The 22,859-nt window shown below is 45.0% G+C and overlaps 1 protein-coding gene across 2 annotated transcripts in view; it reads left to right on the top strand.

Moving 5' to 3' along the window:
* Positions 1-18,070, top strand: part of LOC138526941 (cholesterol 24-hydroxylase-like) — a 291,000-nt gene extending 272,930 nt beyond the window's left edge. Inside the window, exons 13-15 of one of the 2 annotated variants that reach the window (XM_069637833.1) lie at positions 2,323-2,411; positions 10,862-10,928; positions 17,320-18,070. In XM_069637833.1, coding sequence (XP_069493934.1) covers positions 2,323-2,411; positions 10,862-10,928; positions 17,320-17,478 — 315 coding nt within the window. In that variant the 3' untranslated portion in view covers positions 17,479-18,070. The remainder of the gene's footprint in view (positions 1-2,322; positions 2,412-10,861; positions 10,929-17,319) is intronic. The other variant, XM_069637834.1, reaches the window with a different exon arrangement.
* The last annotated feature ends 4,789 nt before the right edge of the window (positions 18,071-22,859 follow it).

The following is a 22,859-nucleotide window of genomic DNA, read 5'->3' as shown; positions in this document are numbered from 1 at the left end:
GTTTGTTTTAAAACGATCCTCCAATCTAGGTAAGGCGAGATTTCTACAACCAGAAATCGCCATGGTTACACCAAAATTAGAACCTAGGCTAATGACTGTTAACAAAATATAATCTTTTTGTATTAGTCGAAACTGACTTTGCATCATCAACTATTATTGCATTAACATCTTGAAAGCACACACATTGATTCATAGAAATGTGCACACAGCATGTTAAAAATGCCTTTTTCACATGTATGTGTGGCAGCCAGGATTCGATAGCCAGTGAATGAAAGCGGGAAAGCGGCTTGAAGTTCTGTCAAAAGGCTCTTCTCTGTGCGAGATAAGGCAGAGGTCAAAATTGCCAACACCAGTTTAAGTTTCAAAATGCACGGACAGGGCAGGAGGAGCTGAATGATTGCAGTAAGCAGGGCAAACATCTTTTTCCAGCCTGGGCGACAGGCCAGCACCTGATCAAGCAACAGAGGTCCTCCTTCCCTCCAGTGTTCTATTCTATAGGTCATTTTACAAGCACATAACCCTGGATACATTGCATAAGGCATTCATTCAGTCAAAGGCTACTTTTCGAATTTTCATGAAAATTCGGTTCTTACATGAAATGAGTTAGCTAGCCACCTCCCCGAGTCACTGACCACATGGTGTGACATAAGATCTGTTCTCCAAACAAATAGGTAATTGCACAAAGGCGTAAACAATGCTTCATTTTCATTCCCGTATGGCAATATCACAGGTAGCCAGAGCAATGTTCTTTTGTTACCCTGCCATCTTTACCAGCAAAGCATGGGGAATCGCAGCTAACATGTCCTCCCTACCTCCTGGCAAAGCAAACTCTTTGTTGGATGTTTCCTTCTACGGAGCAACACACCCGCAGAGTATCATAGCTGTTCTTTCATATCTGCAGTTAACCCTTTATGACTTTCCATCTGCTTTCATGTGCACACAGCCCTATTGTGTTCCTTAGCAGTTCAAAGCTCTAGCAACTGCCATAGTTGATTTAGTAAAACGCATTTATTTTAAAGCACAGCTACCTGTCCACCAAGCATTGCATGTTAGAGGGTGTTATTAAACCCTTTAGTGTTAATGGCACTACATGCATTTTACCAAGTGATTTAATGTTTATATTTGTTTAAAATGGAAAATCCGAGCACTCATGTGGCTGTTACCCTTCTAAACAGCAAGAGATGCTGAGCTGCAGTTCCGTTCAGTCAGTGCCCGCGTTGATATTTACCATTTCACCAGAACTAATATTGAAATGCTGAGCTGCAATTCCGTTCAGTCAGTACCCACGTTGATATTTACCAATGCACCAGGCCTAATGTTGAAATGCTGAGCTGCAGTTCCGTTCAGTCGGTACCCACGTTGATATTTACCAATGCACCAGGCCTGATTCTTACTTCACTTCATCTTCTGCCCTTTTGTTCTGACAAGAAATTAAGGAGGCAGGCAATGGCCACCCATTCCAGTCACATTTCAAACAGCAGAAAGGCAAACTAATTGAGATTATAAATGTGAAATTAGTACATGCTTTGTGTCAAATTTGCTTTGATGTCCTGTACTCTATGCTGCCTCTCCCAGCACTCGTCGCTCCCTCTGTGCACAGCCATCGGTATGCGTTCTGCCGGAGTCCACTGTTGGTCTCCTTTTCCTCTCATTACGCACGGCTCTTCAGGGGTTCCACTTCCTTTGCACACCTACTAACCCCCTGCTTGGTGCAGTGGGTGCTAATGGCTGTAATGATATCTTTGGTGAGCTGCGCTATCTGGTATCATTCCCTTTAATTGCCTTATTTCACACATGCCATTACTTTAGTGCGGCTGACATTTCCCAGCTAGTGCAGTCTGCCACCGATGCCATTACCAGCTCACTACAAGCCTACATTGGATACTTTTGGTCTTTTTATTAATCACACCGCTCTAGGCAATCAGCACGCTTAGAATGCGAGTCCTTTCCCCTGTAAATGCTAGCCTTTCACGCTTCCCTTTGTGATGTGGGCACACTGGGTACCGGGCAATGCTCCATCACGGAAAGGCCCAGGCGAGACATCTCCCTGCCCAAGGACCAAACCCATTGAAGTCCTTGCCATCGAGCTGTAATTTTTGCTAGGTGCCCTTCACCTTTGTTAGAGTCTCACTAACTTGGGCATCAGTTACCTACCACAGAATAGACCTCACTGGCGCACGCTCCAGCATTACAGAATGTACTGTTCAAACATTGAGAATGTAGGTTTATTTGCTGCATGCTGAACCGTATTATGTTCACATTACACGCCTGTGATTCAGAGAAGGCCCTGAAAACAAAAAGTGACATTCGTTTCATTTACAGTTCAACTCCTATGTAATGGGCAGGATGGAACAGTATTTTAAGGATCCAAACACCTTTGACCCGGACAGATTTCACCCAGATGCGCCAAAGTAAGTTTATTTCTAAAAGCAAATATATTGATGTTTTGAAGTTTCTAGACCAGGGTTCTACAAGTCCAGTCCTCAAGGTTTCAAATATGCCAGATTTTCTGGTTAAGCACTTGGTATGTACATCACTTCCCTTTAAAGTCACTGTATTCAAATATAGGTTGTGTGGATATCCTGAAAACATGGAGCGGATTTTGCATTCGAGGACTGGACATGGAAATCCCTGACTCTAGTCATATACTCTGTATATTGGTGGGAGGGGGGCTTTATTTTGAAGGTATTTCTGTAAGTAATATTAACCATTTAGGATGCATAATCATGGTGTTTTTTTAAAACCTCAAAACCTTACCTATTCACATTAGGCTTTTCTGAATGGGTTTCGATGTTGCCAGCATTCAACATTTCTCTTGCTGCTAACAGATCAGAGGTCTGCAAAAGGTATTTACACCTGCCATTAACCCTAGTCAGCCTAGTCCATGGTGAGGATCATGGGAGTTCTGGCACAGAACATCTGGACAGCCACAGGGTGTAGACCCCTGAACTACAGTGACTGCAGTTGTAAGGCTGGAGGATGACACTGCCATGAAGGCATGATGACAAACGTTTTTGGCCACTGCAAAATGTTTGCTTGGGGCTCATTAGCATCATATTGCACTACAGGTATGTTTGACCGCCCTTGCATTGTGCAAGATGGGCTTTGCACATGCATCTATGGCAGGACCTATGGTTTATTTGTTCACAAGTGGCGCACAAGTCGCACCATGCCCAGGGAAATGCCAGGATCCTCTCAGGGTGCCACGCATGACATGAGTCACTGCGGCAGGGCATATGAACGTGCACGCTAAACGCAAAATTCTCAAACTCAACAAAAAGGCGAAAGAAAATGGATGCCATCCGTTTCCTCAAAGAAAGCAAAGAAAGCATGTGCCTAACGAAGCACTTGCAGAAAAGAGCATTCCGTACAGATATACGGTAATTAGGGACAGATGTTACAATCCATCCATATCACTTCCAACCAAAGGTTTTGCACTGCCCAAAACATGTGTTTAATCCAGCCGCTGGTGTCTAAAGCAGGGGGCGATGTGACCATTCCATGCTATGATATAGTTTTAAACGGATTTCCCTAAATGGCTTTCAATGATAAGACCCAGATGTGATTGGCTTTCCAAATCAGTTTGGCGTCATTCCCTCATTCCACTTGCTACCATGACGCTCACTAAGAACCCGCCCTCCTATTTACTTTGTACCCCATTATTCCTCCATAACCTATCCACCCCAACACTGGGCTGTTGTTGTGTTGACATTCCATTGACTTTTCTGTGTGGTTAGGTAGGTCCGAAAGAGGCAGAGTCACTGGTGAAATTTCGTCAATTGGTTTTATTTAAATAATTAATCAGGCCTAGCTATCCCTAATAATATTATGGTGTTTGTCCTAACTAACACAAATCTAAAGAGGGTGCTTGTTGTCAGTGAGATTGTCCAAAGTAATAATCTGGCCTCTCTCCCACACTACCCTATTCTATCCCTATCACTTTTCAGAAAAGAGGGGTCCAGGAGAATGACTCCCTTCTCCTGGACAGGCTTCTTCAGCATCAACAAGTCTTTCTTGGGATGGCTTTTAAATATTTTCTCTACAAGCTCCTTTAGTTCTTCAAATGTGCTCTTATCGCCACAGGGCTTCCCCTTTCCTACTATTGGTACAGTTCCTTGTTCAATTCCAGGTTTTGTAGCCAGAGACGCTGGTCGTGGCTCTCCTCCAAACCTATAAGTGTGTCTCTGTTCCTTGTCAGTGAACGAAGTACTTGGGATTCTCCCCTGTACTGTGGGTTTAGTTGCACACACAATTCTTCCAGTATCTGTGGACCACTGGCCCCTTTCCACTTTTCTCTCGGTTTCATATGTTTTAGTTCTTGCACCACTGTTTTCTGGAGGCTTTCCTGTCTCTCGCAATCTTTATTAGCTTCACACACTTCTTGCATACTGGGGCGAGTATGAGTAGTCCCTTGGTAATCTTTATTAGCTTCACACCCTTCTCGGGCACTGGGATGACTATGAGTAGTCCCTTGGTAATCTTTAGTAGCTACACACCCTTCTTAGGTACTGGGGCGAGTATGAGTAGTCCCTTGGTAATCTCTATTAGCTTGACACCCTTCTTGGGTACTGGGGCGAGTACGAGTAGTCCCTTGGTAATCTTCATTAGCTTCACACCCTTCTCAGGCACTGGGATGATTATGAGTAGTCCGTAATCCTCATTCGATTTGTGCCACTTCCCCCACACAGGTCTCACACCATTCTCGTTACCTCTTTCATACAGGATAAGCATCACTGGTTGTTCCTGCAGAGTCCGGGTTTGTGTGTGTGTCATAACTTGCATGGACTTTCTCGTCTTCCATCTTACCTTCCTTGACTACCCAGAGCTGTCCCTGGTATGGTCTCGGTGTGGTTTAAGGACTGCTAGGTCTACCATGTCTGGGTCACGCCAGCACCTCCAGGCCTTCCTTAGATGCTCGTTTCAACCTTCTGCTTCCTGAATGCCTTTTCTCTCTTCTCTGTCTAGCCCCGACGCTCCACAACAGGCAGCTTTGTGTTCGCCGACTGGTTCCTGGGCTCGGATTCAAATCTCCCAGGCTCTAGAGATGAGATCTCCTTCTATTTGTCCTTCCTTGGTTGTTACGAGGAAGGATTGGGCCCTCCACAGGGTCGGTCCACAGTCCTTGGTCCATGATCCATTCGTCATGCTTTGCCCCATCTCCTTTGTCTCAGTGTGGTTGGTGCCCAATGTTAGGGAGATTTATCATCATTGTGCTTCATCCCCTCTCCTAGTGAGACCCCCCAGCACTTTATGCTGGACTTCTGGACCTTTTTCTTTTAATCCTGAATGATTGGAGCCTTTTTCCACTCACTCATTCTTATGGGCTTTGTCTTTTGGAACTCAATTCTTTGGAATCTACCTGTACTATGGAGTCTGTCTGCTCCATAGCTCTTAAAGGCATCTGTATTTTACTACTGCAGCACACAGCTTCTTATGGGCAGTGTTGCTGGGGAACCCTAAGGTCCCCCTTTAAGATTATTTTTCTATATCCTTAAGTAAACTAGAGTTCTTAAGGATAGAGAGATAATTAGTGTCTCTCCCAAAACTCTATAGTCTGAGAGATTGGCAAAAGCCACCTTCAGTGGAGTGCCAAAGGGATACTTATTATACCCCTTCTCGCTGCTCCTTTTACTTTGTAGTCACATAGACAATCACCTAGTTATGGCTGGTGGCAGTGGACATGTTATACCAACTATTGTGTATTTTCTATATCGCAGGCTATATCCATAGCCTTGGTAGTTCACAATAGGGGCACCCAAGTACCAACTTGGGGCCTCCCTTCTTTTTTCGCCATTATTAGCATGGTTGTTCTTTGTTAGCCCTTCTACCATTCTTGGAGGAGGTCTGTGTGTGATTTGCCTTTGACGTGAACCAGTAGGTATCCCCACCTAGGTGACAGTGCCTGGACAGGCAGGAAGGGGGAGAGGAGTCATTCACCCCCATCTTTTGTCTGCCAAAGTACCCGAATAGGACCAGCTCCCACAGGGGTTCTGGTTGTCTTGATTGGACAGCTGAATGCCCTTTTCTGTAAAATGCTGAGATCTTGCAGAGGAGTGTGTGCTGGAACTGTATAAAAGGTGAGGGTTCTGGAGTATAAAGCAAGTTGACCACTGGAAACAGAAGTAACCAAAGAAGAAGATGACCAGAGACGCCTGCAGACCCTTTGCGAGACTGTGAAGGGACCACTGCTGTCCTGACCCTGTTTTCTATGTGACAGTGGAGCTCCGAAGAGGACGACCCCTTCCCTTTGGCTGGTGGGAACAAACAGTCCCATGACAAACTTTGAAACAAGCCATCTCCCGAGGTTCTAGGATCTTCAGAGCTGAGGAACCCCAATACAAGGAGACTTGCTACCCATTTCGAGTGCATCATCGTGGAAAGGCTGAATCTATCCACATCTCTGCTGAGCCCGTAAGGACACTTCTGAGATCTGATCCAACTCACCCAGACCCCCTCATCAGAGTGTGGGACTAAAGGAAGCAAAGTAGATTGACCGGGCTATCTGCATCCTTTGTTGGTGCTGCTGAAAAGGTGCCAAAACCGCAGCATGAACCAAGAAGTTGCTGAAAATTGTGCTACAGGTCCTCCCTCAAGAATGCTGCTGAGAGGCACGGTCCATTGCCCTGCCTTTCGTCACCAGACCAAGGACTCCGAAGGTCGGGTCCAGAGCTGCCACATCGCAGAGAAGCCAACACAAACACTTTCTTCAAACCAAAGTTACTGTGGGGAAAAAGGTATTGCTTACCCGATTCCAAGAAGTTGCTCCAGTATGTCAGCGTGCACATAGAGGTGTCCGGGGCAACCCCCTCCTACCTCTGACCCAAGCTGCTGCTTGCTTGTCGCCCCTTCTCAAGTCAGTTTTTAGGTCTCCTTTGTTAGTTGCTAATTTGCTACTTCAGCAACTTTAGACACTGGACGAAATCCACAGGAACTCTTCATTATTTGCCGTCTGCCTAGACTTCAAGCCCTCTCTGAACTGCCTTTGAGCTAGGCTTGCGTTTTTGGACTTAAAAGACTTGCAAGGCAAAGAACCTGTCCCTAGAACCTTGAACTAAGCTCATGTTGCACTAGCCACTTATTTTCCTCCCTTTAAGTGATTTTTCTATGTGTTTGCAGAGTAAAAACCGCATGAGGGCAATTACTGATAATACAATAACCTTGTCTTTTCCCTTTCTAACGTTGCTACAATTGTAACTGCAAACAAACACAAAAGTGAAAGTGCCCTTTGAAGTGTATTATCTAGTATTCCTAAGTGTTCTACCGTAAACGTCTGAAGAATTTAAAGTGATTCTGGTGAAAATATAATAAATATATATCTTTTATATAAATATATGCGCAAGTGCTTCTTTGTTGTGCCTGTCTAAGGTTTAGAGTACTTCCCTACAGCTCACATCTTCCTCAAGATAGCCTGACTGCTCTGCCACACTACCAAGGCCCTGAGCTAGTATAGACTGGTACTAAGAGTTGGGGATCTACAAACCACTGGAATAGCTTAGTAAAGTCTTACTGCCAGTAGGACTTTAGGAAAACTCCCTTAACACCCAACCACTGATTACCCTTCATGGTTCTCCCCTTCGCCTTCCTCACAGGAGGAGAGGTTGGTGAAGGTTGATTACCGACATTATAGTGACTGGTCTTGAGGGAAGGTATTGATTCTCTGATGTTCTTATTGTCTCCTCAAGAGAGGGTGTAGGGAGTTCCTGGACCAAACAGGAGTCCCTGTTCCCAAGAGGGAATCTCTTCCTGTGAGGTCCAGCTTTACGCCACCCCCAGGGCGAATATTGCATAGCGGGCTCCCCTCCCTAGCCGCACAGAGAAGGTCTCCCCTCTGGGGAGAAGTGACAAGATCCTGTGAATCATCATAGTATACTGCTATTCGGCTCTTTGTTTTTATCAGTCTACTGGCCTTCTTTTTCCACTTTTCTTCTGAGTCAGCCTGCTGCTTTTTGGGATGGGGATGTGAGGGTTCTCTCTGCTAGCCTTTTTCTTCCCCTCCCCCCTCTGCATTTAAAGCTCCTTCACCTCCACTGAACACCGCCTCTATCAGCATGGCGGGTTGGCCTTTCATGCTCTGCCGGAATTCTGTGCAGCCACATATTTGCACCAGTTTGAATACTAACATTAATTTGTGTGGTGAGGGAGTGACTTAATCCTTCCAAATCTACACAATAATACACACATCATTTTTAGGGCATTCTGCTGACCAACCATTCAGCAGGTGTTCTACCACAACAGTAACTAATGGTCTACTAGGGTTATGGTCAAATGGCTATATCTCTCAGATAATTGATCATTCGATTAAGAAAACTGCTAATTAAAAAAACTGTTTTTATCCTACCATGCCTTATTAAAAGAATTCATCGAGCCTAATGGAATCCTGTGGCCAGTATGTCCTTTATTTGGGTCTGATTTGGCATAATTATAATGTCCCTTATTAGACTCAGAATTTGCATAAGTAGTGATAAAGTCCCATTTTGCAGCCCTCTGTTGCATCTCGGGCACTCCGGGGTCCATGGATGCCAATCAACTACGTAAAGTGGTACCTGGTGGACGTATGTAGACTATTCCTGAGAGCCTCTTCTTGTGTCTCAGGAGTTGATGCCACTCCACCCATGCATCACAGCCAGAGGGTAAGAGATCACAGTAGGTTGCCGACACTGGTGCTCTCCCAGGTGCAGGAAAGCAGACTTTGGGATGTCAGCTCACTGCCCCCAGCAGGCACATGCACATGTTAATGCACTAGTCTGATGTACTTCAAAGTACATCTTTAGTGCACTCTTTAAATTCCTTTCCTCTAATAATTGTGCTGTGCAAGTGAACTCCACCAAGCATTTCAAATTAACCTGTGAATGACTTTAAATGGGACTGTAATATATTGCTGTTTCGGGCATGGACTTTTTTCAAGACTCACAAACAGTACACGTTATTTGCAAGAAATAAGTACATTTGCTCAAAACATGAGTCAACTACTCCCTCAAAACAATCCATATGTACTTACTGTGGCCGATGAGTCCTACGCAGATCGAGTGCTTGCTTGGTCTCTCATGCTCTCTCTCACTGTCTCACTCTACTTCTCCCTACTTCTATTTTCTCCCTCCTTCCTCATGCACTTTCTCTTCTCTGTTATACTCTGTGTCCCTTGGTCTCTGGTGGCTCAGAGTCATTATGGGTTTGCTAGAGACCCCCAAGCCGCCGCTGACACAAGTTCCACCCGTGTTTTTTTAACTTTCAAAGTAGGAATAAGGAAGCAATGACAGAAGCATCCCCCAAGGTGGGAATGTGCTTTATATTTGGAAACCTGTATGTATTCTCATATTATGTTTTCTGCAGGAATGTCGCCATCCCTCTGTCGTTACATTGTCTTAATGTGGGGCGGGGGGTGGGGGTTGAGAGGGTAGGTTTTGTGGCGGATGCTGGGGTACAGACAGACCTTGTAAGGTACTAGAGGGCCAGGTTGCAAGGTTTACAACTATCTGTTATTTTTTGTGTGTGTTCTTTATTAGTGTTTTTGATTCTGTAACGAATGTGTGAGCACTGCAGCAGTCAGTGGCAAGCAACACAAAATCAAGTATTGCCCCCAGGGCTCACATGAACAGATCAGTTGGTCTTGATCAGAGTATGGCTATTTCCAAGAAGAAAGGACGTTTTGAGCAACAACATTTTGTGTACTCTCTCTCTGCAAAACAAGTTTAATTTATACTAATATTGTAAACTGATCTTAGATGTGGAGACAAAATGGCTGCAATATACGTCACTCCATTGGGGTTCGAGCAGAGCTCAGCTTCTCATTTCTACAGATGTCTCCCCTTCCATATAAGGGGAACCTCATAGAATATTAAGAGGAGGGTCTCGGGGTAAATGTCTTTGCCTGTGGAGCCCTGTGGCCCTGTGTATGCGGAGCCCTTGATACACAGACATCGTATATGTTATCACATTTAGCCCATTGCCACTCAATCCTTGTTACACAGCTCATATTCCTTTTGAACACCAATCGTGTTTGGCATCCATTAACACGCAAGCTTCTCCCTCACAGTCTGTTTCCACTCTTTAATACCCAGAATCCTGTGGTCTCCTGAAGCTCTCCTCACGCCGCCATCTTTAATTTATTGTTGCTGCTGCCACTTGATAGTCCTTCTTTAATGTCTTCTACTGAACCCTTCGACCCCTTTAGTGATCACGTGCATATTTCCTATGAGGGATGCCCTCTCCAGGATAAGTTAGGGGGCTGTACAGAGAGCTGGCAGATGGTGTACATGCTCTGTTCCTTCCACAGGGCAGCAACATGATTTGCAGTCTTCATTTGGTGGTTATACCTTCGCTACCCGGTCAGCATGGAATATGGGTGCCCTGCAGAGGGGTTCCCAGGAAGGTTGCCACAAAGAAGAACCGGGAAGCGGAGGAGGGGCCCTCAGAACCCCTTCATTACCAGCCTGTAGGGAGCTCTTATGGTGGTGGCTGGGCGTCCCTGGTCTCCAGAGCCCCATAATAAGAAGTGCCCAAATGAGTTTGTTACAATACCTGAAGTTTGACTTTAAACAGTATAAGCTGTCCGACCATGAAATGTCATCGGGTTCACATGATTTTTATTTAATGATAAAATAGCTCTTACCGTACAATTGGTCAAGAAAATCGATCACTCCATAACCCGCTTTTGTGTTAAGTTGCATTTTTATAACTACTTTCTGAGCCCATTTTCTGTGTGAAAGCAGCTTTATACACCCTAACGTAGAGTATATGCAAGTGGGATTTAAATATTCATTAACATTTCGTATGTTTGCCGTCTGCTCTAACCGCTCATCTGTTCATCATTTGACCAGCTAGGGCTGTTTAACGTCAGTATCTCTTATGTTTTTTCCTCTAGGCCCTACTTCAGCTACTTCCCGTTTTCTTTGGGACCGCGGTCATGTATTGGACAGGTTTTTTCACAGGTAAGAAAAGGCACTAGGGGTATAGGTTTATTGACTCTTATAAGTACCCGAGGCACAGGTTTGTGAGAGCAGGCTGTCCACATAAAGCCTTTTTCATTATTATAAGTGTACTATTATATGAAAATGCATTTGGACTTTTATATCCCTGCCAACCTTTTCAAACCAAAATGTCACCTGAAAACCTGGGGTGGATTACGGCTTTTAGGGAATGGCCATTGAGATCTCTGACCTGGCTCAATCAATTGTGGCTTGCTTATAATATACATTTTGAAATATCCTTTTTTTTTCTTCTTATTGTAAATGTATTCATTTTTTCCTGAGATTTTGTTGTTTTATTATAAACCATTCTTGGCATTGTTTTCTGATTTTAGATAGAACAGGGAAACTCGTATCTGTAGTTTTTGCACCCTAAAAAATCGTAACTTTCAGAGCTTAATCCACTCCATATTTTCAGGATTACCACACAAAATACAGTTGAATGCAATACGACTTAGGCTAGAGTTATTTACATAGCTGTAGCGGTTATCCTGAACACTCCTGTACCAAAGCTGACGCGTTTCCCAGTTCTCTGCGCGACACCATTAACCAGTCCTGATTTTTGTTCCATTGCATGCTGGGATGTGTAGGCCCATACCTACAATGGGAACACCCAAACTACAGGTCCCAGCATGAAATGGCAAAGACCAGAACTGGCTTGAGATCCCCTCAGGGAACTGGGAAGCTTAGCAGCTATGTAACCCCCCTCTGGACTTGCTGGTTTTAGGGAGAGAAGGTACTGCATTCTTGGGCCACGAGTATCTTCAAGATTTACTGGTGGACATCAGCAAGTCAGTACAGCGACAAACAAAGCTTAATGTCACCAGACTGCCTTCCAACCTGACGGAGAGTCAAGTCTTTTAAATGTATTTTATTGGGACAGGCCTAGAAAGTTAGGGATAGAGGTAGCACTGCTGCTCCCATTGATCCAACACCCATTACATTAATTTTGTTAAATCGTCAAAGCTGCCCACTTTAGTGTACAACAGCGAGAAATACTTAGCGTCACACCCATAAATATGTAGAAAGCTTTAAATATACAATTGTGAATCATGTAAGATTAATGGGGGGCGCCATAGTTACCCAAGCTCCCACTGTGCTGGGAGGTATAGGCCGTGCTCCCTGGCCCAAGGTCTTTACTGTGACCACCCTGGCTTGCACCCTTGAAATATTTGCAGATCTCAGATGGCCCCATGCCAGATATAGCTCGTTTCTTCTGCATGTTTTCGGAAATCTAGAGCTTTTTTTGCAGTTTTGATCTCCCCATTACAGTTGTGATAACAGAAGTAACCTGGTGCCATGAGGAAACTGTGCTAGGGTTCTATATGAATATGTCCCCTGGAAAAAAGTCGCCAGGTAGGCGAATTCTTTTTTTTTTCCTGAACCCCTAAAAGCCTTCCCTCACATATTCTAGGATGGGTATTAATTACTAGTCTAACTCCAGTCCTAGAGTATTTGGGGAGAGTGCTTGATTTTCTCGGGAGTGCACGTTTGGGAAATGGCGCCCCCTAGCCGTGCTTGGTTGAGTTACTCATGCCTCCCGGCCATAGAAAAGACTGGGATCTTTGATAAACAAACTGAAATTAGTGTGAAAGGTGACGCTTCTGGGAAGTACGGCAACCTCCCAAAAGCAAACATATTTGGAAGCCTGTGGCCATTGTCTGTCTGGTTGTCGTACCAGTTGCGGGACAAAACCTGCCGTAGGGGCCAATTTTGTTGGACCGTTTGAATTGTTGTGTAATTGGTGGGTGCCCTCTGCCTGCGCTTTGCGGGGTTAGTTATAGCACAATTCATTGCTGCCGTTAAGTCGATTGTGGTGCAGAGGGAGGAATGTGAACTGACAGTGCACCATGACTTTCCTATGGCGCAGCACCCATCCTAGTTTCGCAGCCCAGCACACTACATACATTTGATTTAGTGTGGACTATTAGGTGGTGCTTGCACCATAAGCCAAAACGGCTGCATTAGGGTATAGATGGGGATACATGGCATATGACAGGGGCACACAACCAGTAGGCGTTGTTTGGTTATTTGTCCACTCATTGACTTCCCATGGCCATGCTAATCCCTATGCCCCTCCTACACAGTTCCTGCCCCTCCCGCCCGAAAACATTTCCTCATGGGAACTCTGAGCTCATTTTAATCAAGCCTTACCATCAAACTCTGCACTCAAAGTGCCTTCCAGTGGTTTTTCAAAGCAATCTTCTGAGAGTTAATGACTTATTTGGAGCTGCAAACGCACCCCTGTTGTAATAAACATGTCAGAACCGTGTCTGCCCTAAGCCATTCGATTTTTAAGTACTATGTGTGTCCTTTACTGATGTCCTGAAAACAAGCTTTGGCACATCCAACAGTGTTGGCTTGTGTATAAGTATTGGGCATTTGCTTGACACTGCTATTATATGCCCAGGTACCTGCACTATTTTGCACCTGCTACCAATCAATAGCCAGTTAATACCCTGGCAATTGCCTTTCTGATGCCTACACAAATGCCCAAACTGTTGGCACTGCCCATGTTGGTTTATAAAAGTGACAGCTCTGGGGTTAGAACTTACTCTGCAATCCTTGTGTGATGGCTTTATCCATGTGAGCTATCTGACTGATGTTACAATTTGAAAGTAAATATCTCGAATATAAAATCATCACTTTACAGCAGAGGTCTTCAAACTGTGGGGCGCGCCCCGCATCCCGGGGGGGGGGCGTCAGAGTCCAGCATGAAATGTAAAAAAATATTTATATATTTCTGATGTTTGTTAATCTGCTTAGAATCACATTCTGTGCATAGTCCGACATCCAGTGGTCACTGCAGAGTATTGCATTTTGTTTTTCGTAGTCGAAAAGGGGACGTCGACAAGGCGTGTCTGTAACACTATCCCTATAGTGACGTGCGTTGTACCCACAATCCCTCACGCGTTGAGGTCCCTCAGATTGTTTTTTTCCGCCCAGTTATTGGTCGCCTCTATGCGGAGCTCCTCGAGAGACATTGCGAAATCATTTCTCCGACCCTTGGTCGTTTATTATTATTAATATCTAACACATAGATCCCTCCCTCGACGAAGCTGCAAGCTGTTTCTCCGCCGAGCAAGATCTTCGACGGAAGGACGAGCGGAGGAGATCCTTCGGCGTCGCCGAACACGTGGCCTGGCCTCGCCGGCCTTACACATAGGGAGAGTGGGGTTGTGTGATCTTTTCTTTTCACTCCGAGAATGCCTTTCTCTTTCCCCTCCCTCTCTTTCGAGGTCGTAATCACACTTCTTGCCCTCAGCTATGGAGAGGACGCCCTTTAGGTTTTGCCCACTTTGCAAAGGCAAATATACCTGGAAGGACAAGCACAAACGGTGCAACCGTTGCTTGCCCCTCGATCACAAGGAGGACGGCTGTGCGGCCTGTAAGTTACTTAAGCCCAAAACGATAAAGGACCGCAGGGTCAAAAGGTGGGCGACCTACGCCATTTCTAGGTCAGATTCCTCACCCGCTGCCGCCGAATGTGACGAGGACAGTGATTACACGGCCTCCGTAACGGAGGTTGTAGAACTCTCTAGGGAGCGTTCTCGCTCCTCTTCGTCCGTCCCCGGCCCCGACAAGCCCGGCTCACGCCCAGCTTATGGGGATGAACACCCCGGCGACAAAGACGCACACAAGAAATCTCATAAGCACATACCCCATGGCACGCATTAGTCGAAGACGAAGGCAGCCATAGCGCCAACGGAGGCGCCGGTCCCACCGGCGTCTTCCGCTGACCGTAAGGGTCGCCAGCCCTCCCCGCAACCGCATCCGCGACAGGCGACCGGGCACTCTGGAAATAAGGGCGCTAACCCCAAACCCTCAGGCGGCGACGCGCCTCATAAGAGTGCACACGTTGCCAGTAAAGACTCGACGGTACCTAGCGCGACGGCGAGCGATCCCTCAGCAGAGAGAATGATCGCCGAAAGCCTTGCGCTTATATCTTCTAGGGACGGCCAGAGGCGGGCGACAAGTGACACGCCGAAAACCGCTCACAAGGCCAAGGAAACGCCGAAGGCGCCGGAAAGTAGGCTGGGACAGCTCCCACCGTCGACGGAAAGCCCTAGCCTGCCAGAACACTTCTCAGAAGGCGAAGGCACCTTATCTTCGACGCTATGGGACAGATCTAGGTAAATACAAGAAGGAACTCCTCTTTCACTCCCAGACCTTAGAGAAGTTCCAGTCCTGTATGGACAAGTTAGACAGATTCATGGCCATTCCAGAAAATAGGACACCTAAAAGACCTAGGGAGGTACTACTAGAAAGTCCAAGGGCTAAATACCCGAAGTTGTTCTATAACCCCTTTCAGGAAGATATGAACTCTTACGACCTCACCGAAGAGGACACTCACTTCCAGGAAGGAGAGGAGTTCATTAATGATGAAATCCAACAAGAGGGAGAAGGCTTCCATGAGGACTCTAACATAGGTGAGGAAGGGTACGAGGAAGACCCAGGTGAGGGTGATCCAAATCCCTGGCAGTCACCATCAGGGTCTACAGAGCCAGACATTATAGACATCAGGTCTCCTCAGACCACACCGGTCAGGAACCCTTCGCCTATTGACGATCAGCCCACCTTTAATGCTCTGCTGAGGAAGGCAGCAGCACATTTTGAGATCGAAAATGGGGAGGTCACCCCAGACACTGACTTTGTGGAAAGGATTATCAAACAAAAACCCCCCCACCAGCCAAACAATTCCAATACTCGCCTCTGTTAAGAGACGAATCAACCCTTCACTGGCCACCCCTGCACTAGTAAGAGGGGTTAATCCAAGAATTGAAAAATTGTTCTCACCCTCTCAATCAGACCCACTATATATTAAGGGTCATTCAATCCCGCACTGCATGTATGTATGTATGTGCAAGAGGGTGCTCTCGTGCCTCCTCGCTCATACGGGCAGAGCAACCTGGAGCGGGGCATTTTAGCAACCACGCGCAGGCCCCTGCAGAAGGTATGTTTATGGCGGTTTATTTTTTATTTAAATGTGTATGGATGTGTGTATGCTTGTGTTATGGGACTGTGGTGGGAGCAGGATGGGCGGCTCACTGGGATAGTGGTGGGAGTAGGGTGGGGAGAGCCTAGGGTCTGTATTGAGAGTAGGGGGCGGTGACGGCATGCAAAAGTTCATAGCGATTTCTACATCCTGTCCATCTGGCACTTTTTGGGGGGGCCCGACCTGCCCAAACTTTGCTCAGGGGAGGGCAAGGCTAAAAAAGTTTGAAGACCACTGCTTTACAGTGCCATCTGGTGGGCTGCCTCGTGATTATTTTATGGTATGGATGTTCTGCCCACCCTTTCTATGTTTAGCAAAGTTGCGGAGCATGGTGTGATCTCGCTCCAATGCCTGCGGAGCAAGTTTGAGTCACTGAATCTGCCTTTTAAGGTCCCGAACAAAATCCCCAAACTGTAGGTGCTGTGCAAAAATGGTGCATGTACAATGGGCTCACAAATTCATGAGACACTTTGGACTTGTTGCTAGCAAAAATAGCAGCAACGAAGAAATATTTTAATGGCCTCTTTGTGATAAATCAGAAATAATCTCTGGTGCAAAAGCTTCTTTCAAATGTTTAATGGCAGCAAAGGAGTGCTGGGTGCCCATCCGGCTGTTAGTGCCAGTTTGGCGAGCGAGTGTGATGGGTAGGAGAGCCGTCCTCAATGCTCTGGAGTATCCTCCCTCTGCAGGGCTGGACTGGCATATAGGGAACTCTGGATATTTCCTGGTAGGTCTCTGCACCCGGGCCTCTTTTGTGTGGTAACCTATTTTATTTCCAGACTAATGCACAGCCCCTTGTACACAGGCCAAAGTGCAGGTTTTCATTGATACAGTAGGACCACTATATATCCTAAGCCTACAGCTCCCTCTAGCAGTGACAACGTGCAAGGCTATGCGAATTGGCATAGCTCCTCTACCGACGATAACAGGCGAAGCTATGGGAATTGGCATTGTCTCTATATATCCTAATGCAACACCTCCTCTAGCAGTGACAACAGGCGAAGCTACTGCATCGGACAAACATACATCTGGCCTTTTATTATATTGTTAGCTGTTCTCATAGGAAAAGAGTTGGGCTTGCTGAAAATGTGTAATATGGGACCTCCTTGAACATTATTTCCAGGGCCTCTTTTGGTTCCTAGTCCAGCCCCGTCCCTCTTGACTGTTTCATGATGGCTACAGGGGCCGCCAGCCAATGAATGAATGAATAAATATGTAACTGATTGGATGTTTTCTTTTAAAAATGCTGTGAGTAAATAATTACATGTAAAGGGAAACCGCCAACTATTATTTTATTTCTTTTACAATTAAACCCTGCACCAATGTGGGCTCCTGAATATTGTCCGCCTCCCTTCACAGATGGAAGCCAAGGTGGTGATGGTGAAACTGCTGCAAAGGTTTGAGTTTCGTCTGGTGCCTGGACAGAGCTTTAAGATTGTGGATACGGGAACATTAAGACCGCTGGATGGTGTACTCTGCACGCTAACTCCCCGTAAAACCAGAAAGGAAATGGAATAGTTATATTTTTGCTTTCTTATCTAGTTTTAATTATCTTGAAAAAATAACAGTCCCTCTGGACTGTTTCATGATGGCTACAGGGGCCGCCAGCCAATGAATGAATGAATAAATATGTAACTGATTGGATGTTTTCTTTTAAAAATGCTGTGAGTAAATAATTACATGTAAAGGGAAACCGCCAACTATTATTTTATTTCTTTTACAATTAAACCCTGTACCAATGTGGGCTCCTGAATATTGTCCGCCTCCCTTCACAGATGGAAGCCAAGGTGGTGATGGTGAAACTGCTGCAAAGGTTTGAGTTTCGTCTGGTGCCTGGACAGAGCTTTAAGATTGTGGATACGGGAACATTAAGACCGCTGGATGGTGTACTCTGCACGCTAACTCCCCGTAAAACCAGAAAGGAAATGGAATAGTTATATTTTTGCTTTCTTATCTAGTTTTAATTATCTTGAAAAAATAACATAACATGGGCTCTATGTGGACTTGATTTATATTTGTAGACAAATATTTTTTTAGATGCAGCATCACATTGTTTATAATTTGTGTACTGCAAAATGTACTAATTAAATTTGGGTCATTTTCTTGGAAAGTAGTCATGTTCGACTCATGTTTTCTGTTGACTAGAGCAGTAGATGTACAGAACACATATATAATGTGTACACAAGTTCTATGTGAAACGTGTCATGAAAAATACTCCTTAGGAAAAACAGAGGTAAAAATGCAAGAGTTAAAGACTATTGTACGTTAAAAGTAGAATGAATGATGTCAGTAATAAAGGAGAATGTAAAAGTAAAGTACAATTATGGAAATCATTCCTCACATGTGAGTTGAATTTCTGCGCAACGCAGCATATTTCAAAGAAGAGATGGCCAATTTTTCAGCCCTTTAAAATTTCCTGCAAGGAAAATCTTTTTTCTTTCTTGGTACTTGAAGGGAAGCGCTTGATTGCCTATACCCTACAAACCTGAACCCCCCCCTCTCCTTCTTGTTCCCTGGCTGTGAGAAGGAGGCTTTAAGAAAGTTGGGAAGAACCAACAGTGGAGAGCTGTGTGTGCTGCTATGGAATAAAATATGACTGGCACAGGGCCTTATGTTCATGACTCTGCGATGTCCCCACCTTTAAGCCCCACGCCAAGGGGTTGTGATGGGGAGACTGCGCCGCCTCATCCCTTCATATTTGCCTGGTAACTTGTTTACAAGCCTCAAATGCACCATTCAGCGAGGACTGTCTGTACATTTCCTCTGAATATGTGGTAATGCTCCAAGGAAAACAATTTTCCAGGGCATCAATACCAGTGAATCACTAAACAAAATGTTGTAATAAATTGTCTGGTTTATTTTCAGGATATCTTATGACACGCAAAAAGATTGCAATTTTTTGTAGGTCTTTAAAAGTTCTTCATATTGTGAACAACATCTGTCTTGGTCGAGCAAATACCTTCACGTTAGCAATGTGTTAGGACAATTTTTCTAAAGTCCCACTAAGACTTAATAAAACCATATCTGAGGCAGTACATAAGCTCCACTCTAAGTATAAGGCTGTACCACCTGAGAATGTGGGTAGCATGGACAGAGCAGCCAGGCTTATGTTAAGAGGGAGGGAGGTCTGTAGCTCGGTACAAAGAAATTGTAGCATACATATGGTGCAAAGAAAGACTTAAACACTATGTATTGTAAAAATAAAGGGTTTATTTAAATACAGGTAGACCAAGAAACATCTTGGGTAAGTAAGTACTATAACATCATATAAACCCAATCATAAAAACAAACTCAATACCGATGGTATGTAAACCAAGGTATAACCTTATTTAGAGAAGCAAGAAGCAAGTCAAGGTGAGTCAAACCTAAGGTTATACATTGAGGATAGTAACATACTATTCTTGGGAACTAAGACCAGGTTAGATATACTTTTAGAATACAATCAGTATTTTAAGGGTAGTTGACCCTGTCAGTCATACAGCGACACTCAGTTTTAAAATCACATAATAAACTAAACCTGTTACAAGTATACTCCTTGCAGCATTACTTTTTAGAACTCTGTTCAGAGCTAGTAAATCAACTCATATACTTTCTGGAGGGGCCTCAAGCTCCTCAATGATAAGTGTGAACACTCAATAACTATTTTGGAATGCACTACGCAAATCAGGGAAAGCAAAACCCTATTAGACTTTAAGAAAGACACACTGTATTTCAAGGTAAGTAATTTACCTTTTGGTAACAACTATCCGCAATCTAGTAGCTAGTTATACGCCGTATACTTTTAAGAAGTGTATAATACCATTTCTAAGGTAAGAACCTTATGAAATGATTTTAGAACAGCACCAAAGCAATTCAGGGAAGCATAATCTAGGGTTACATGTTTAGAAGAGCAGCAGCTGATCAAGATAAATAAGACCTATATATTTTTAAGAGGGGCTACAAGCAACTCAGACAAGTATTAACTCAGACTGTTTTAGATCTGTATAAAGCAGGCCAGGGAAAGCAAACCCCAATGTTACACTTTAAGAATGACACAATGTTATTCAAGGCCGGTAAACCCTATTGGTAAGCTTTTACACTCATTCAATTAAGTAAAATAGTACCAACACTTATTACTTTTGTATAAAGGGGGAAAAACCATTCAAAGTTAATAAAGCAACTTACATGCTTTTTAGAGGGGCAGAATGCAACTCAAGGGTAAGCATAAACTTAATGACACCTTGTAACTTCTTCTTTCACAGAGATAGTTACCACACTTACTTCTTTAGCAAGTAAGTACTTTTACACTTGTTATACTTTCAAGGCAGAATCATGTTCTTACCCAGTCCTTCCCAAGTCTATTGCATGAGCTCTCTCGGAGGCAGAAGAGGGACCCTAGTGGTCTAGGTGCCAGCTGTAGGCAAGTCAAGACAGGTTTCAGTTGCAGGAAAGGCAAAGTTCCAGAGGAAATCTTCTTAAACAAGTAGGTATTAGCTTCAGAGTTAGTTAAAGTGTTCAGGGACTTCACAGAAGGCTTCCTATATGTGTTCCAGCATTAGGCCTGGGCAAGTGGTATGAGCAAACTCCCAACCACACAAATCACCCACTCAGCCTAACAGGATGCACACCAGACTTAAGGTAAGTATTACCCGAGCCCACACAGTACCTTAGGAAAAAAGAAGAGCTTCTGGGTGGATTCCTTCAGGATGCAGCAGCACAGGACCCGTCCCTGAATTCTTGGTCTGGAGACGAAAGAACTGGACACTCTATGGGAACTTGCAGGAGCAGTTGTCAGAAGATGTTTCCAGCAAAGGTTTCTTCCCAGATGTTCACGTCTTTGTGGATCTGGCACCTTTTTACAGCAGCCAGATGAAGAACTAATATCGTTGGTCAGATTCTCTTCACACTCTCTGTCTTGCACTCTGGTGAGGGAACTTAAGGGATTCAACTTGTGTGTCTGGATGTCCAGCAGGAGGCCACCAAAGTTTCGGACATAGGAAGGCAACACACTCGGGCTAGAGGTCCCAGGGTATTGACGCTTGCAGCTCAGCAAGGTCGCAGCACGTCATGGAATGGCTCAAAATGCAGTTCATCTTGAGACCAGTGGATCCCACAAGTCTCGTTGCATTTGGGACACCCAGCTTAATTGGAAGGTAGGGTTGCATCAGGCTCCGATTACACAGCAGGCTCTGTGGTCGCTCTAAATCGCTACAGACCTCTTTTCTTCATCTTCCTCTTAGGATTCAGCTCCAGTGGTCGTCTTGTCTGCAGCTTCCAGGTTCGGAGTATTTATCAGGAACTACAGCACAACTTCTGCAATCTCTCCCTGCAGTTTTCAGAAAGGGGGGGTCTGGCTGTCCAATCAGGACAGCCAGCTCCCCATTAGGACTTGGTTCCTTTCAGGAAAGGTGACGGACAAAGGGCTGCAGAGATTTGGACTCCTCCCTCACTTCCTGCGTTCTCAAACACTCTGGAGCCTTGGCCGGGATTACAAAGGATTCCCGGCAAAAAGAACTTCCACTGCGGTCGTTCCCGTCTAGAATGGCTGTGGAAGATCTCAGAAACAACAAGCAAATGAGAAATGGCGATAAAAGGAGCCCACCATTCTAGCAGAATGGTGGCCCTTCTGTGCATTACAGAGGCTGATTTAACAGCCTGCGAGTAATAAGACTAAAAAGTCACTATGGTAAAACCATTGCCACCAGCCATTCAAGTAAACATGAAATTGTAACAAAAATGTTACTAGGTAAGTAAGAAAGGCGATACATTGTATCCGCCAGCACCCCACATAAGGTGGTGTGTACTGGCTTACATAAATCAATGTAAATTTCCTTCTTGGGAACCGTTGTTCACCCACGGAATAATACAAGAATTAAGAGGAAGGCACTGCATTTAAAATGCTGTGTGCTACCAAAGTATATTAGTAAGTCCAAAGTTATAGGAAACTATAACTCCAATCATACACTGTGAAGAGACATAAAAAGGTCACCCATAAAAAAGCGTTAAAGGTGAGAGCGGAAAAAGATTTCCACTCACCTCAGGACAAGGTAAAATATTTACCAAGTCCATGCAAAATGTCTGGGGTTGACACAGGTCAGGAAGATTTATCATTGAAATGAAAACCTTACCCAACACAAGGAATAGTTAACTCTATATGGCGTTTCAGAAAATGACTTTTCTCAATAAATTCCAGGCGCGTGCATGAAAAAATCGGAACATTTTCCAGAGTAGTATTTGGAGACAGTCGCTTGTGCATGCAAATTTGTACATCAACAGCATCATAGTTTAAAGAATGGTTACTTTGATCGCATTTTGAACAGCTTTTAACATGGGGTTTTTCGATTGAGTAATTTGGGCCAAACGTTTTTTTTCTAAGTAGACGATGCTCTGGCATTGGCGAGAACTTCCTAGCAGTCTGCCGGGAGATCATAGCCACCAAATTCTAGCGCTGCAGCAGCCAGGCCTCCAGGTTCAGAGACCCTGGATCGTGGTGAAGAATGGCGCCAACCTCCCTAGCGAGAAGATCCGCAGCCACTGGCAGCTTGACTGGTGGGGACGCAGACATGCTGAGAAGGTCCGGGTACCAGATCTGCCTCAGCCATGCCGGTGCAACGAGGATCATCCGGCACTGTCCGAGTTGACTGATGACTTGAAGTAACAACGGCAACGGAGGGAACACATACAGAAAGAGGCCTTCCCAAGGGAATGAGAATGTGTCCCCCATGCTCCCCTTCTGGCAAACCTCCGGCACTTGGTGTTTGTCGCCGTCTCAAACAAATCGATATGGGGATTGCCCCATTTGTGGAACAGGTTCTCCACTAGGTCCTGCCGAAGTTCCCACTTGTGGAAACAGCGAAGCTCCTTGCTGAGAGAGCCATCGACCGTGTTATTTTACTCCTGCCAAATGAAACGGGATGAGG

Source organism: Ambystoma mexicanum, chromosome 14 (assembly GCF_040938575.1).
Source record: "Ambystoma mexicanum isolate Mex_15411 chromosome 14, UKY_AmexF1_1, whole genome shotgun sequence".
Classification (NCBI taxonomy): Eukaryota; Metazoa; Chordata; class Amphibia; order Caudata; family Ambystomatidae; genus Ambystoma; species Ambystoma mexicanum.
Note: the sequence above shows the minus strand (reverse complement) of the source record. Positions and strands in the feature narration are given on the sequence as shown.